The sequence below is a fragment of the Anopheles marshallii genome, chromosome 3, assembly GCF_943734725.1.
Source record: "Anopheles marshallii chromosome 3, idAnoMarsDA_429_01, whole genome shotgun sequence".
In the NCBI taxonomy this organism is placed as follows: domain Eukaryota; kingdom Metazoa; phylum Arthropoda; class Insecta; order Diptera; family Culicidae; genus Anopheles; species Anopheles marshallii.
Window position 1 is genome coordinate 79744914 of NC_071327.1, and position 12490 is coordinate 79757403.

Consider the following 12490-nt stretch of genomic DNA (forward strand, 5'->3'; position numbering starts at 1 on the left):
GCCAATATCCTTACCATTTGGCCCTTCATGCCGCTCACTCACCACCGGTTCGTATAATGGAATCATTTAATTGCCAGTGCCGAACACTTCCTCAACTCATTGACACGTGTTTTTCGCCGCCCAAATAAAACAGTTGTCCACCACGTGCCGGGTCAAACAAAATGCATCCCCAATAGCATTTCTTTCTTCACCTCCCGTAACCTGCTTTACCCACCTCAATCATCCACCCTGCTGCAACATCACGATCGGTAATGATCGAGCATAAGATCAAGAGGACTGCCGGGACCGTCGAACGAAAACCGAACGATCCAAACGATCGTGCCGCACAGACGAACAACTATCATTGTGCTTCCTGATGGGGAGCATAAACTATCGTCGTTTACCATAAGCGGTCATTCACGCGGGGCTGTACGGAACGGCAGCCCACCAATTCCGCACGTAATCACATTCAATTTCGTACTAATAAATGTCGATCGTTTTTGCATTAAACGGTGGTCATCGGGTAAGTGTGTGTACGCGTACCATTAAGTATTGCGGTGAAACATCCCCATTTAGGCGGCACATTACGATCGAAAGGCGAAGCAAAATCGACACTTGCACACACACGTTCAAGCCTTCAACGAAATGCCCTAAAACCAGCGTATTAATAGCCTACCGAAACAGGGTAATATTGCATTGTAAAATGCTTTTTAAATAACACCGGCAATTGGGATGACGTTGAAAACACTTGCGCTCCGATACATTGAGGTCGCTGGAGATCGAGTTTTTTTTTATGGTTCGTAAGGAAATGTCTGATTGGAGCATGATTTAGGGTTTAGCTGTTGTGATTGTTGCTGTCAACGGTGTTGGTTTTTGCGGTAAAGCCCGATAAATGTGTATAATTCCCCCTTAATAATTGCCGCCAGACAGCTGTTACTACAAGAAAGTGTTAAACCACAACAACCAATTCATAATAACCTGTCGTTGGATCATTCAAATCATTGCTTCAACCGCTTACCGAAAAGGGGATGGTATTGCAGGGTACAGGAAGCTTAAATTAAATCTTCATTTGCTACTTCTTTGAAAGATAATTGTACATTTTTATATCCGTGTGTAATTGAACGGGGTTTATAAGATCATAATCGTTAAGTGAGCGCTTACAAGCGAACGGTATGACTACCTTTTTAAAATATTTTGTTTTTTTGTAATCAATTTTTGAGACAATGTCGCTCACTTACTTATTCTTCAAAACATACATTGAAAACCTACAAGAAATCGTCAATAAATGATTAAACTTTGATAATAAATTTAATGTAAATAAATCATTGTTTCGAATTAATTTAAATATTGCCATAGGTTTACCGAAACTAGATTTTGTTTCCATGTTTGAATTTATATTACTTAGATAACTAATGCTTAATTAATTAATATTGTTAACCATACAGAAGTACTTATGCAAGTCCTTATGCAACTGTGTTTTACGACGTGCTAGGCGTCTCCATTGTTGTTATCACTCTCTGTGGAGTGATAAAAGCGAAAGTATAACAGAAATGTTTTGTAAATTAACTGATACGAAGTTTTCATTTAAATTCTAATTACTTTAATATTAGAATTATTATACTAGTTAATTTTTCATGAATGAAATGTATCCACTTAGGTTAATATGCTTCTAAATGTTGTACAACTTTAAGTCAATAGTACGATCTATTATTCTACCGCATCTTTATCTACGATTGTAAATATTGTTAAGGGGGGAGTAACTTAAACATAAAGCCATAAAGTGTAAAAAATCGTTGTTTTGCAAAATATGTTTTATTCTAGAGTTTCTGGTACCTGTTTTACATTCACTCCATCTATGAAGTGATAATTATAATTATGTTTATAATAAACCTCGAAAGAATTTTGGTATATTAAACGAGGTTGAATGTATCGTTCGTTTTAAAATTCTTCATTGTTTTCATGTCACATTTGATGCCGGTAGTTTGTCTGCCGACGGAAGCAACGAGTGATTGTATCACGAGTAAGCAGCGATATTAAGGGAACTAAACTATTCAGATCTTCAAACATGTATCAGTAGTAAAACTAAAAGTATTACAAGTACAAATGTTTGCAATGTAAGAAACATTAAGTAGTCATTTATGTGATGAACTCTAAATTTCGCTCTAACAGGATTATTTTGTGGAATTTTCAATTATTTTCTTCCAATTAATAGCAGTCAGTGGAAAAACAATAAATCTAACCTTAAATACCATAATGGATTTTGTAAATTGACTACACTGTTGTAAATAGCAACATTTGATACATTATTGACCATATTGGATTAAATGAATAATGATCGAAATACCGTGCTCATTGTGCTATATTTGTCGTAAAAACATTCGATATAAATGTTTTAAGACCCATAACAAAACAAAATCCAAAGCTCTCACACACTGCAGCCTTACAATTACGACGGTAACTGTAGCCGTAGTTCATTTTGTATCTAAACCACGCCTACTTTTTTATTTTTTTCATCCCTTACAGATTTTTTTTGCATACCAATTTTACAACACCAGAAAACATGGCTTGGATTGTTTAAATTTATTGATATTATTACTTTAAAACTAATTTAGTACATCCGGTAATACATCTGATTTTTTTTTTCATTTGAGAAAACGATGGAAGCTCATGTTGAACTGTGATATTAAACCATTTAATGTGATTTGTTAACATTATACTCGCTTCAGATTCGGATTCTTGAATGTTATTCACAAAGTTCTAAAACTAAACATATTGTTTTCAAGCAAAAGTTCAAAACAACATATGCTCTTTGGCGGTAGACAACTTGTCTGACCCCACCGGGGTAACATGGCACCGGGCACTTCAAGGCAATTGGTCAGCTTTACCCTGGCAGCTGTCACATTTCGCGTTTGGACGGCCACTGCCAACCGCCAACCATTCTGCACATAAAACCGTGCTTAATTGCAAAATCAGTGCCCCCCGGGCAATAATACCGAGAACCTTCTCCGCCGGACCAATTCTACGCACCGCAACCCGACCGAGATCCAACCAATTATAGACCCGCCCGGCCGACTGGTGACCGCGTCGGCAGTAGCAGCACGGCCAACCTTATTTGCCTGCAGGGGTGCATTGCTGTGCGGTTTTCCGAAACCGTCCCAAAACCGGAATGGACAAAACTCCATCTTACTTGGCCGGCCGTATCGAGTGGCGAAGAATTTGTAATGCAGCGAGAAGAAGGAAACACAACAGAAACAGCGCTTGTGGTGGTTACCGCCGTGGCTGCTCGGGGCGGTCTAGGGCTGTGGTGGATCCGTCCGGGTCCGGGCCGTTATCGGGAGCAACGAATCGACATGGCACCGATGACAGTGACACTTGGGTGATCGTGCCTGTCGGAGGCCAACAACAACCGAAGGGGCTATTCGCTGTGCAGTTCTCATGACCGCCAGACCTAGAGAGTGGTTGGGAAGGTGACCACGAGTGAGGTGATACAAACGGGCCAATTTTCTGCAAAGAAAACAGCAAGAATACCGAACTGTCTCCTCTTTCCTTTTCATTCGCTTCCTACTTCTCACAAACTGAGGCGAGGTCGTCACAGTTTGAGCAAAACGGTGGTTTTTTTCACTTCCCTTGAGCTGCTCGCTTGAGCTACCCGTGTCAAACTGCGACAAATGCTCTCTTGCTACGACAAAGCATATTACACATCGATTAGATAAATGGATTTTATGGGAAAATTGGACAGTACTTTTGATGCCGATGTGTAATTTCGTGATAGAACCAATTGAACCGTTTATCGTACTGCAGGATGATTTAAATCATTCAAATAACCTCAATCAATCAATGTAGTACATCGAAGGATGGTTGCATCACCCCAATTGCATAACAATAATTCAATGAGACCCTTCGTGATAGAAACTTAATTAAAACAATCTATTATATGTATTATTTACTGTTTGCAACTTACACAACGATAAACGCAAAGTGAGTGTCTCCGGGCAAATGTGATCTCCATCTTTTCATCACTATTTCCTTTTGGTTTAAGTAAACTGCAACTAAAAAGGCGTTATGTCGACCGAAAGGTCAATCGATAATTCGAATGAAATTTAAACTTTAATTGTGTTAATAGACAATCGGTAATTAAGTGTTTTCAAATGCTCATTGCCCACCAGAAGCCATCTACCTACAAACTCCATCTTTTAATGCATTGAACAACACGATGTAACTTTATTCAATAAACACTCACACACAGACACAGTACAATAGTATAATGATCCGTACGCCCATCCGGTGCATCCTATCCATTCCGATCGTGTGATTTGTCCCCAATTCAGCATCGGTAGCCAGTGGATTACTGTTGATACTCGATGCGTTCTTTGTTCGGATCCGATCTATCCAACCGATACATGTACGCCCGGCTGCTGGCCGCATTGATCTCGTTCCGATCGAGTGGAACGTATTGCACCAACTCCTCACCGTGCTCACCGAGCATCTTCTTCAGCTGCTGTACCTCCTTATCGCGGGCCAACGAGCCAAGCTTCTGCAACAATTCCGGATCTTCTTCGAGTGCCTCATCCAGTACTTCCCAGGAGATAAACTTTAGATCGGACCCGAAGAACAAATCGTCCGACAGGATGTCAATGATGTGGTTGAGATCGAGTGGACGAATCTTTTTGTACGATTTGCCCACATCGTCCGGAACAAGAGACCCTGCCGTGGGACGTTTCGACGTCTTGATATACCGCTCGAACCAACTCGAACCATTCTCGTCGGGAGTTGATGCCTCCATCTGGAATGTATGGAAGAGCAAAGCATGGAATATTAGGTGTAGCAAATCGGCACAATATATAACTCTCATCCACTTACATGAAATCCTCCAGCTCGCCGGCCTATTCTTGGCACACTTTTTGATTGCTTGAGAAAAAAGTTCTCCAAATCGCCACGCCTTCCAATGCGAGGCACACTTTTGGAAAGTTTGATAAAGAACCCGGGCGACTCACTACCGTATGCGTAATAGATAAGGGCAAATAAAATGAGTAGCTTCATTGTAAACTGTATTAATGGGTATGGTACAGTTGCACGAATAGCCCTTGAACAAGACTGGCTTTTCAACGCACCAACAGAATTGTATTTATATCACATTTTCTGTCTTCAGCGATGGTTCATCGATCTGGGCAAGTCTCGTTCAAGCCCGTATCAAATTATACAAATGCAAATGAGCTGCTGTGCCACAGTGCTTTGGCAGACGCACCTTTTTTACGTGATCCATTCGTACGGCACACATGTTTCCTAAGCGTGAGCATATTCTTCAAGTTAGATCGATTTTTATCTCTTCACTGAACGATACACTCGGGCAATTCCTGTACTGCCATTGAAATATATTTATCGATTTTTTTCTCGTTTATTTATACAGGCTTTTAGTTTCTGAAACATTTATCGATTTGTTTCTTGCATATGTGCAATTCACTTCGAAAACATTGATTTTTATAGCTGATTTGGAAGAGGTCTTAGAAATTATTGAAGTTTCGCTCATTAACTGAGTTTCGCTATAGAATATAGAAAATGGATCGTAATTGCGGAGCTAAAAATAGCCTTATTCTAGTAGTAATAATACATGGGTAGTAAAAGTATTTTAAAATGCATTTTGTCATCTTTGTCATGAATTCTAGAGAGGTAAGGAAGCTATAATTATTTCGTTGTTAATAGTTAAAATTTCATAATTTATTTCAATCGATTTAACACTTACACGAGTGAGCTCTGTTCCCATTGGCTTACTTCGGTAGGCAAAAGCTGCATACGCTGGACCGCCTGATGGATTTGTCCGTGCGTAAGTAGCAATTGATGTACCTGATATTCTTTTTGCACCTTCGACAAGCTTCCAGTCGTAGTCAGTGCGATAAACTCCAACTGCTTAAGGTGTTCGAATGCTTTCAGTACAACTGGCCGCTCGATGCCCATCATGCTCGAGCTGCTGTTGGCCCACTTTCCGAAGCGTGTAAGAATCATCTCAAAGTTGAATGGTTCTCGATCGTAAATCTCTGAATGATGCTTCATTGCAATGATCAGACACATCTCCAACACCGATAGTCCCATCAACAGCTTCAATTTATCGTCCGATTCATAGTTTTCCCCTAAGTGCTGTATCGACTCGACGGTAATATTTGGATGCACCTCATCCAGCTCACCTACCAGTTCAAACAGTAACATGCGGAACGGCCCTTCCAGTACATCGTAATCGTATATCCGTCGCAGTACCGTTTGTACAGCATCATTTTTCACAAGCTTATCGATATGCCGATTCCACTGCGTTACCCATTTCGATCCGATGCTGAACTGTTTTGGATTGAACAGATTGCGCAGCAGTGTGAATTCTTCATTGTTGAATACTTCGGAATCGGAAATGGAAGGATGTGTGGAATCCAACTTGCGCAACTCCTGTTCGGTGGGAAGCTTTAGCAGACTTTCAAACAGTTCCAAGCGTCCATCGAAATCATCTTCATTCGGGAGGAGAAATATTTGCCGATGAGAAAAACGCGATTTCACGCGCTTTTCCAGCAGTTCGATCACGTCCAACCTCGCTGTAATGCCAAGCACACAGATCGGTGCCTGGGCGGACTGTGCAACGTCGAATAAATTGTACAACAGCGTTTGGTTGTGGTGCGAACAGAACAGATCAAATTCCTCCAACAGAAAGATGACGCTTTTCGATTTCTTCCGATCGCCCGCTTTGAGACACTCGAGCAAAAAGGCTAGATTTTCTGCAAACGATCCAAACACCTTTCCGTCAACGGCATTTTCGAGATTCATCTGTGCGGTTGCCGATATCAGAGCTTGCCGGTCGTCAATATGAATCGATCCGTTCAGGTACACGATCAGGCTATTGCGGTGGAACGATTCTTTGACATACAGTTCGGCCAATACGGATGTTACGAGCTAAAAAGAAGATTATGGAACTATGATTCTGCTTGCTTTAGGATACACTATTGCTGAACCTTCTACACCTACAGTGGTCTTTCCAATTCCTCTCGGGCCCAACAGTAACGCACTATTCGATTCACCATGTTCCGCGGTGCGCTCTAGCAGATCGTGAATGTGTTGCCTTTCGTCTTCATAACCATGAAACGATGCCCGATCAGTGAGCAAGCGTGATTTGAGAAATTTACGCGTGTTTTCCACATCGTTTTTAGTGTCCGGCATTGCGTTCGTGCGTGTTCAACGGGATTTGTATGTTTTTCATTCCGAGTTGCTTGTAAACAAATCGTGACTTGTACTGACATTTGGCGCCAAAATGCGGGTTTCGTTCAAAAATGTAGTGACAGTTATTTCGTTCATTTTCCTTCGAAATGATTGGCGTTGTTATTTTTACGTATATACAATTTTAATGAGTCTGCGACTTATTTAGAATGAAATAAAGTAAGTAAAGTATCAAAGTAAACCCATTAAGGAAACAATGCAATGTTAACAAACCCATAATCAAACCTGTTGTTCTTTTGAAAAATAAAACTAATTTCGAATAAATCTTCGTTGAGTTTTGTCGGAATAGAAATTGCAACCAGTATTTAACCCCTCTGTATAGCCAACAGACATCTCCAACGCATCATCTGACAGCCAACGTAGCAAATAAAAAAAGGAAACATTTTGTCTACGTGTTTTGAAAGCGTAATCTTATCAACAACGGCAATATCAATCGAATAATATCGGCCCGTAAACAATTTTGCAGCTAGGTATACACATACACTTTCTTAAATATAAATCTACCGGTCGTATACACTTGCTTCAATTGTTAGTAATGATGTGTTCCCCCTTATTCTGCAGCCCGTCTTGTTCTGACCGAAAGCAACAAGCATCAAGCATACAAAAATGGTTGAACTCAGTTCCAGCACTGACCCGTTCCAGCATGGATTTCCAAATGCTGTTTTTATCATTCCGGCAATTGTCGTGGTGGGACTTGGTGGTATGTAATATATCGATTGTTAGTAGTTGAGCATAGATTAAGATATTCTGCTGCACAGCATGTCTTTGGATGGATAATTCGATCCTGGTTAAATAACCGGCGAATGGATTAAGTTCAATGTGGTGGTACAATCAACTGTAATATAATATGGTATACGGGATATATCTCAAAACAACATTAAAAAGAACAAAAGATCTTCTCGATAGGATTCCCAAAGTATTAAATCCACAAACAGCTGGAAAGAGTAGCATATTAACTATTAGCATTATTTCGTTTGCATTAGGTCGATGCGCAGAAAATTATGGCACACAAAATGACCTTGCAATCGTAACATATTGAATAAAATGACCCCTTCCGATGTATCGTTCGCTAAGAAAGATACCAATGTTCTACACATCCATCCAGCATTACCTTGATTAGCACTTCAATGATGCAATTGGTACCACATCATCTGCTCGTGTGCGGAGTCGTACGCAAGCGAAGGTAATTGTTATCAGCGTCGTAGGTTCTATTTCTGCTTCAACCTGGGCCCATTGGTTTCGACCGTCCAATGCCTTATCTGACCAGTAAGCGTTTGCCATTCGATCCATTAAAACCTCCACCCGGTGAGAAATCTCCTGGTTTTGTTTTTACCGTTTTTTCGTACCCCGGTTTACCTTGTGAAACTCGACAAGATGGGAGACGTGGCAGAAGAAGTGTTTAACGCGATGGGTTCCGAAGGTGCTGTACCGGCCGATGGTGCTGTACCGACCGGTGCGGAGAATCCGTTCAATCCAGAAGATTTTAAAATGCCCACGATGGAAGATTTTCTCAGCATGCTCGAAAGCATGGACAATCTGTCGGATGAGGAAAAGGAAGAACTTAGAGCCGGGGTATTACAGAATGCGATGCGCCGCAAGCTACAAGCAGGACTCTCCGACTATCTCGTGTTCTTCGTAATGCTTTCCATAATGCTGGCCGTTTTCGGTAAGATATGTATAAATTCTCCGTTTCGATGCATTTAAGATCGTCGCCCTCGCAACATGTAAGTGTTTGCGAGTGCTTGTGTAGCTCTCTGGAGGAGAGCAAATACAAGCTGTTTAAACAAACGAAGCTTTTGGAAGACAAATCGCAACAGATCGAGAACTTTGGGAATTGTTTTACATGTCTGCTAGTCTGATTTTAGAAACCGAATCGTTTGCCTCTTGTGGTGAAATACAAAGTCTTTGAACCATGGATCCACCGAACCCTATGGACGATATGAATCTAATGGAAATGCTTGCCAAGGCGCATCCAGAAGAACGGGCAGAGTTTTTGAAATCGATTGAACAGTTGCAAAAGCTTCCCGGTATGCTAGACCAGATGCGAAAGGAAGCCGTCAGCAATGCACTGTTTTACCGGAAAGTCTTTTTCTTCGGTGCCATCTTCATCGTGGTGAGCGTATTCGGTAAGCAAGTAACGCGAACGTAACGAGCACAGCAAAGACAGAGGAAACCTATGCAGTGAACACGTCTGGTCACATTAGCTAATATACTTGTTGCCGCTTTGGACTGGTTCTTGTCCGCAGACGCGGCTTTAGTTTCAAGTGTGGTTTTCGCACTCGCACATTTGTTATCTACGAAAGTGCAACGTCGCACACCGTATTATGGTAACGGCACGGTTCTTGACGCACGGTGACACGTTAGCACCTTTCGTGAATCTACTGTCGGTCAATATTTTATTAAGGTTAAGGAAATTCCCACCCAATCTTCCAGTGGGACAAGTGTAACGGCAACGTGCGGTTTAAGTGTAGGTACTCACTTTGGCCACGTCACTCACACTCGGGTGACGACTTATCGAATGTGATAAGCAACACGCAGCTCTTTTGTTGATTGTGGACTATCGCGATTTTTTATCTCATCTTTACCATCATCCCCACCAGCTGGAATCGATGTTGTCGGTGGACAATTCTTCCAAGCTTTTGCCACCTGTTTATTAGTGTACAGACCGGGCTCTGCTACTGCTGTGAAGGCCTGTGGCAAACGAACAAGATAACAACCGTGTAACGCGCTGTTTATCGTGGGGTTTTAGTTACTGCGTTGCACCTCTCTCATCAGCATGACAGCGGACTATGAAGAAAACCCTTTCGTGGAGGCACTACAATCCGATTCCCTCAGTGAACTCCTGCAGGACGATGAGAAACGGTCCCTGGCGCAACAGTTTCAGGACAACTTGCGAACCCTGTCCGATATGTTTGTCAACCTTTCCGAGGACGAGAAGCGACAGTTTGCGAAAGATTTTAAGGGCAAGTTTGTGAAATCGTTATCACAGTTGAACGAATTTTCCAAGCAGAAGAAAGTCGTTCAAAGCACACTGGGGAAGGATGATGAACCAGGAACTGTGGTAGAAACGTTGGTCAGAAAAATGCCCGGGGTAGATATACTATGGACCGAACAGTTCGAACCAACGCCCTTAGGGTATGGGCTTATGGCAGGTGTGCTTACCCTTGTCATTGGTGAGTTGTGTCCGGATTTGAAACACCAATTGTACTGATGATAAGGACCTGATTAAGCGTTTAAAACAACGATCAGCTACATGTACTACAACGCTATCCATTTCGTTCCAGCATTCTTTGGCTACAAGCTGTACCTATCGCTTACCGAGAAGGAACGCAAGCGCGAAGAAAAACTAAAGGCGAAACAGGAAAAAACCAAAAAGAAGAAATGATTCCCCGCCGCTGGGAGCATCACATCCACTGGCGGCAACAGTGATCGCTCGGCACGTCGAAATCACCAGAGCCAAAAGCAGCAGCTGGAGTCGCCAGTAAAGCACAAACATTCCAGAGGAAAAAGACTTGGCAAGGCCTAGCGAATCCATACCACGTAATAATTCCAATCGCACGGCACGAGGAATAGAGAGAGGGAGAGAGTAACAAAAAATAGGGGGAACGCTATATTTATCGTCAGATCGTTAGTCCCATTTTGCAACAGATGTATGTATATTTACTCCGATAGCGATAGAGATCTTCCCTTTAGCCCAAACCGGGAAGCGACGTTGTAGTTTCCGCTTCCGAGCAGACTGTCCCATTCTGCCGAAAATATCGTCCCTTGACTAAAGTTTCCTTCATGTCCTGTTACCGTAGTGCACAGTCCAGTACAATGTTCAAGTAGCAGCTATAATTGTGTTCACATACCGATCGATATATCTCTTTAGCCCAACGACGACGTGGACTTAGTACTGGCCTTATCTGTTGCCAATACCAATATAGATCATCATCCGCTTATTAATTTGTTGAACAACAGCAAAAGGGAACCTTTTTATGTTTGACCAGCAGATTAATGCAAGTGGACAATTACGATATTTCCATTAACAATCCTTCCGAAACAGCGAAGCAGTAAAATACGTTCGAAAGTGTAGTAATGCAATCAAGAAGTTTGTTCCCTCGTTTATGTGCAGGATAATATATTTTATATAGAGAATGAAGGATGACAAGAAGCAGAACAAGGTAATCACTATGTTTATATTTGAGGAAATATGAATAATGTTTCAATGAATGTGACGTGTTTCACGATGAAGTAAAGAAAGAAAGAAAAGCATTCTACAATTAACAACAATATGCTTTATTTACAGAACATTTCCTAACATTTTCTTTTTGATTTCCTACAAATAAGTTTTTGTGTTGTTACAAAATTGCACAATAGTAGCACTGTAAGGCACCTTTTTTCGATCGAAACGCTTTCAGCTCTTCCCATTTCATTTGCAAAAGCAAACAGCCTAGAGCTTTATATGTCGTGAAGTATCTTCTGTGGTTTTGCTTCTAAATAACCACACAAAAAAGATGTTTTGTTGTTGTTTTGTTGCTTTTTTCGCTATGAAATATAAAAAAAAAACGTTTTTCACATTTTCGCGACCGATGAAGCTATCTTCTACCTTATACGACACACGTGTCTTACACGGAACACGTGTTTGCGATTCAACAATAATTATAAAAATAGTAATAATGTACATAAAAAATTAAGCAAATAGTGTCATAACGTTAAAAAAATGTTTCAGACCTGCAACGTCCCTTTCAATGGAGTTCCAACTCTAGAAACACAAAATAATTCAAACTACCGACTAACTAAGCTGCTTTGTACTAATGTAGTGTTTATGGATTTTGTTGTTACTGTTGTATATAGAACAGCACTCGATATTCTTCTACAAGGTGCAAATATCGGTGCATTACAACTCGATCACTTTGCACTTTCCCATTGCCTCAACTCCAACCACTGTGCTAAATGCTTTGAGTGTACGAACCAGTCGTAGATCCTGTCCATCTTTAGCTTGACGGCCAAGCACAATTCTGGGTGATGGCACATCGGATGAAAGACGTGAATGACGACATTCATTACAGTACACAACCCCTGAGTGGTGTTCTGTTTTTCCTCTGATTCTTCTTCCTGTCCTGCAAAACCGTGCAATATCATGCTCGCGGATCTATTGAGCCAGACCTAGAGGGTGTGATCCTCTCTATTCACCTTGCACCATATACACACTATCACTAGGCGCTGCCGTAAACGACTTTACTGAACGTAGATCCAGATTAAAATATAGCATACAAAAAAT

At 41.3% G+C, this 12490-nt stretch overlaps 3 protein-coding genes across 3 annotated transcripts; 1 reads left to right on the forward strand and 2 right to left on the reverse strand.

Annotated features, from left to right (window-relative positions):
* Positions 1–4324: 4324 nt before the first annotated feature.
* LOC128713511 (uncharacterized) lies at positions 4325–5019 on the reverse strand. The gene is made up of 2 exons (XM_053808372.1): positions 4840–5019; positions 4325–4762 (listed from the first exon to the last, which is right to left on the reverse strand). The coding sequence occupies exons 1-2, from the start codon at positions 5017–5019 to the stop codon at positions 4325–4327; spliced, it is 618 nt and encodes a 205-aa protein (XP_053664347.1).
* A 696-nt stretch (positions 5020–5715) lies between these two features.
* On the reverse strand, positions 5716–7170 carry LOC128714523 (origin recognition complex subunit 4). The gene is made up of 2 exons (XM_053809397.1): positions 6979–7170; positions 5716–6906 (listed from the first exon to the last, which is right to left on the reverse strand). The coding sequence occupies exons 1-2, from the start codon at positions 7168–7170 to the stop codon at positions 5716–5718; spliced, it is 1383 nt and encodes a 460-aa protein (XP_053665372.1).
* A 2833-nt stretch (positions 7171–10003) lies between these two features.
* On the forward strand, positions 10004–10612 carry LOC128714574 (uncharacterized). Its single transcript, XM_053809447.1, has 2 exons — positions 10004–10400; positions 10512–10612. Exons 1-2 carry the CDS (start codon positions 10004–10006, stop codon positions 10610–10612), a joined length of 498 nt encoding a protein of 165 aa, XP_053665422.1.
* Positions 10613–12490: the final 1878 nt, after the last annotated feature.

Coding starts and splice junctions, on each gene's coding strand:
- LOC128713511 (XM_053808372.1), bottom strand. CDS start 5,019: ATGAAGCTACTCATTTTATTTGCCCTTATCTATTACGCATACGGTAGT. Junction 4,763..4,839: donor GGCGAGCTGGAGGATTTCAT/GTAAGTGGATGA, acceptor CATACATTCCAG/ATGGAGGCATCAACTCCCGA.
- LOC128714574 (XM_053809447.1), top strand. CDS start 10,004: ATGACAGCGGACTATGAAGAAAACCCTTTCGTGGAGGCACTACAATCC. Junction 10,401..10,511: donor TGTGCTTACCCTTGTCATTG/GTGAGTTGTGTC, acceptor ATTTCGTTCCAG/CATTCTTTGGCTACAAGCTG.
- LOC128714523 (XM_053809397.1), bottom strand. CDS start 7,170: ATGCCGGACACTAAAAACGATGTGGAAAACACGCGTAAATTTCTCAAA. Junction 6,907..6,978: donor GAGGAATTGGAAAGACCACT/GTAGGTGTAGAA, acceptor TCTTCTTTTTAG/CTCGTAACATCCGTATTGGC.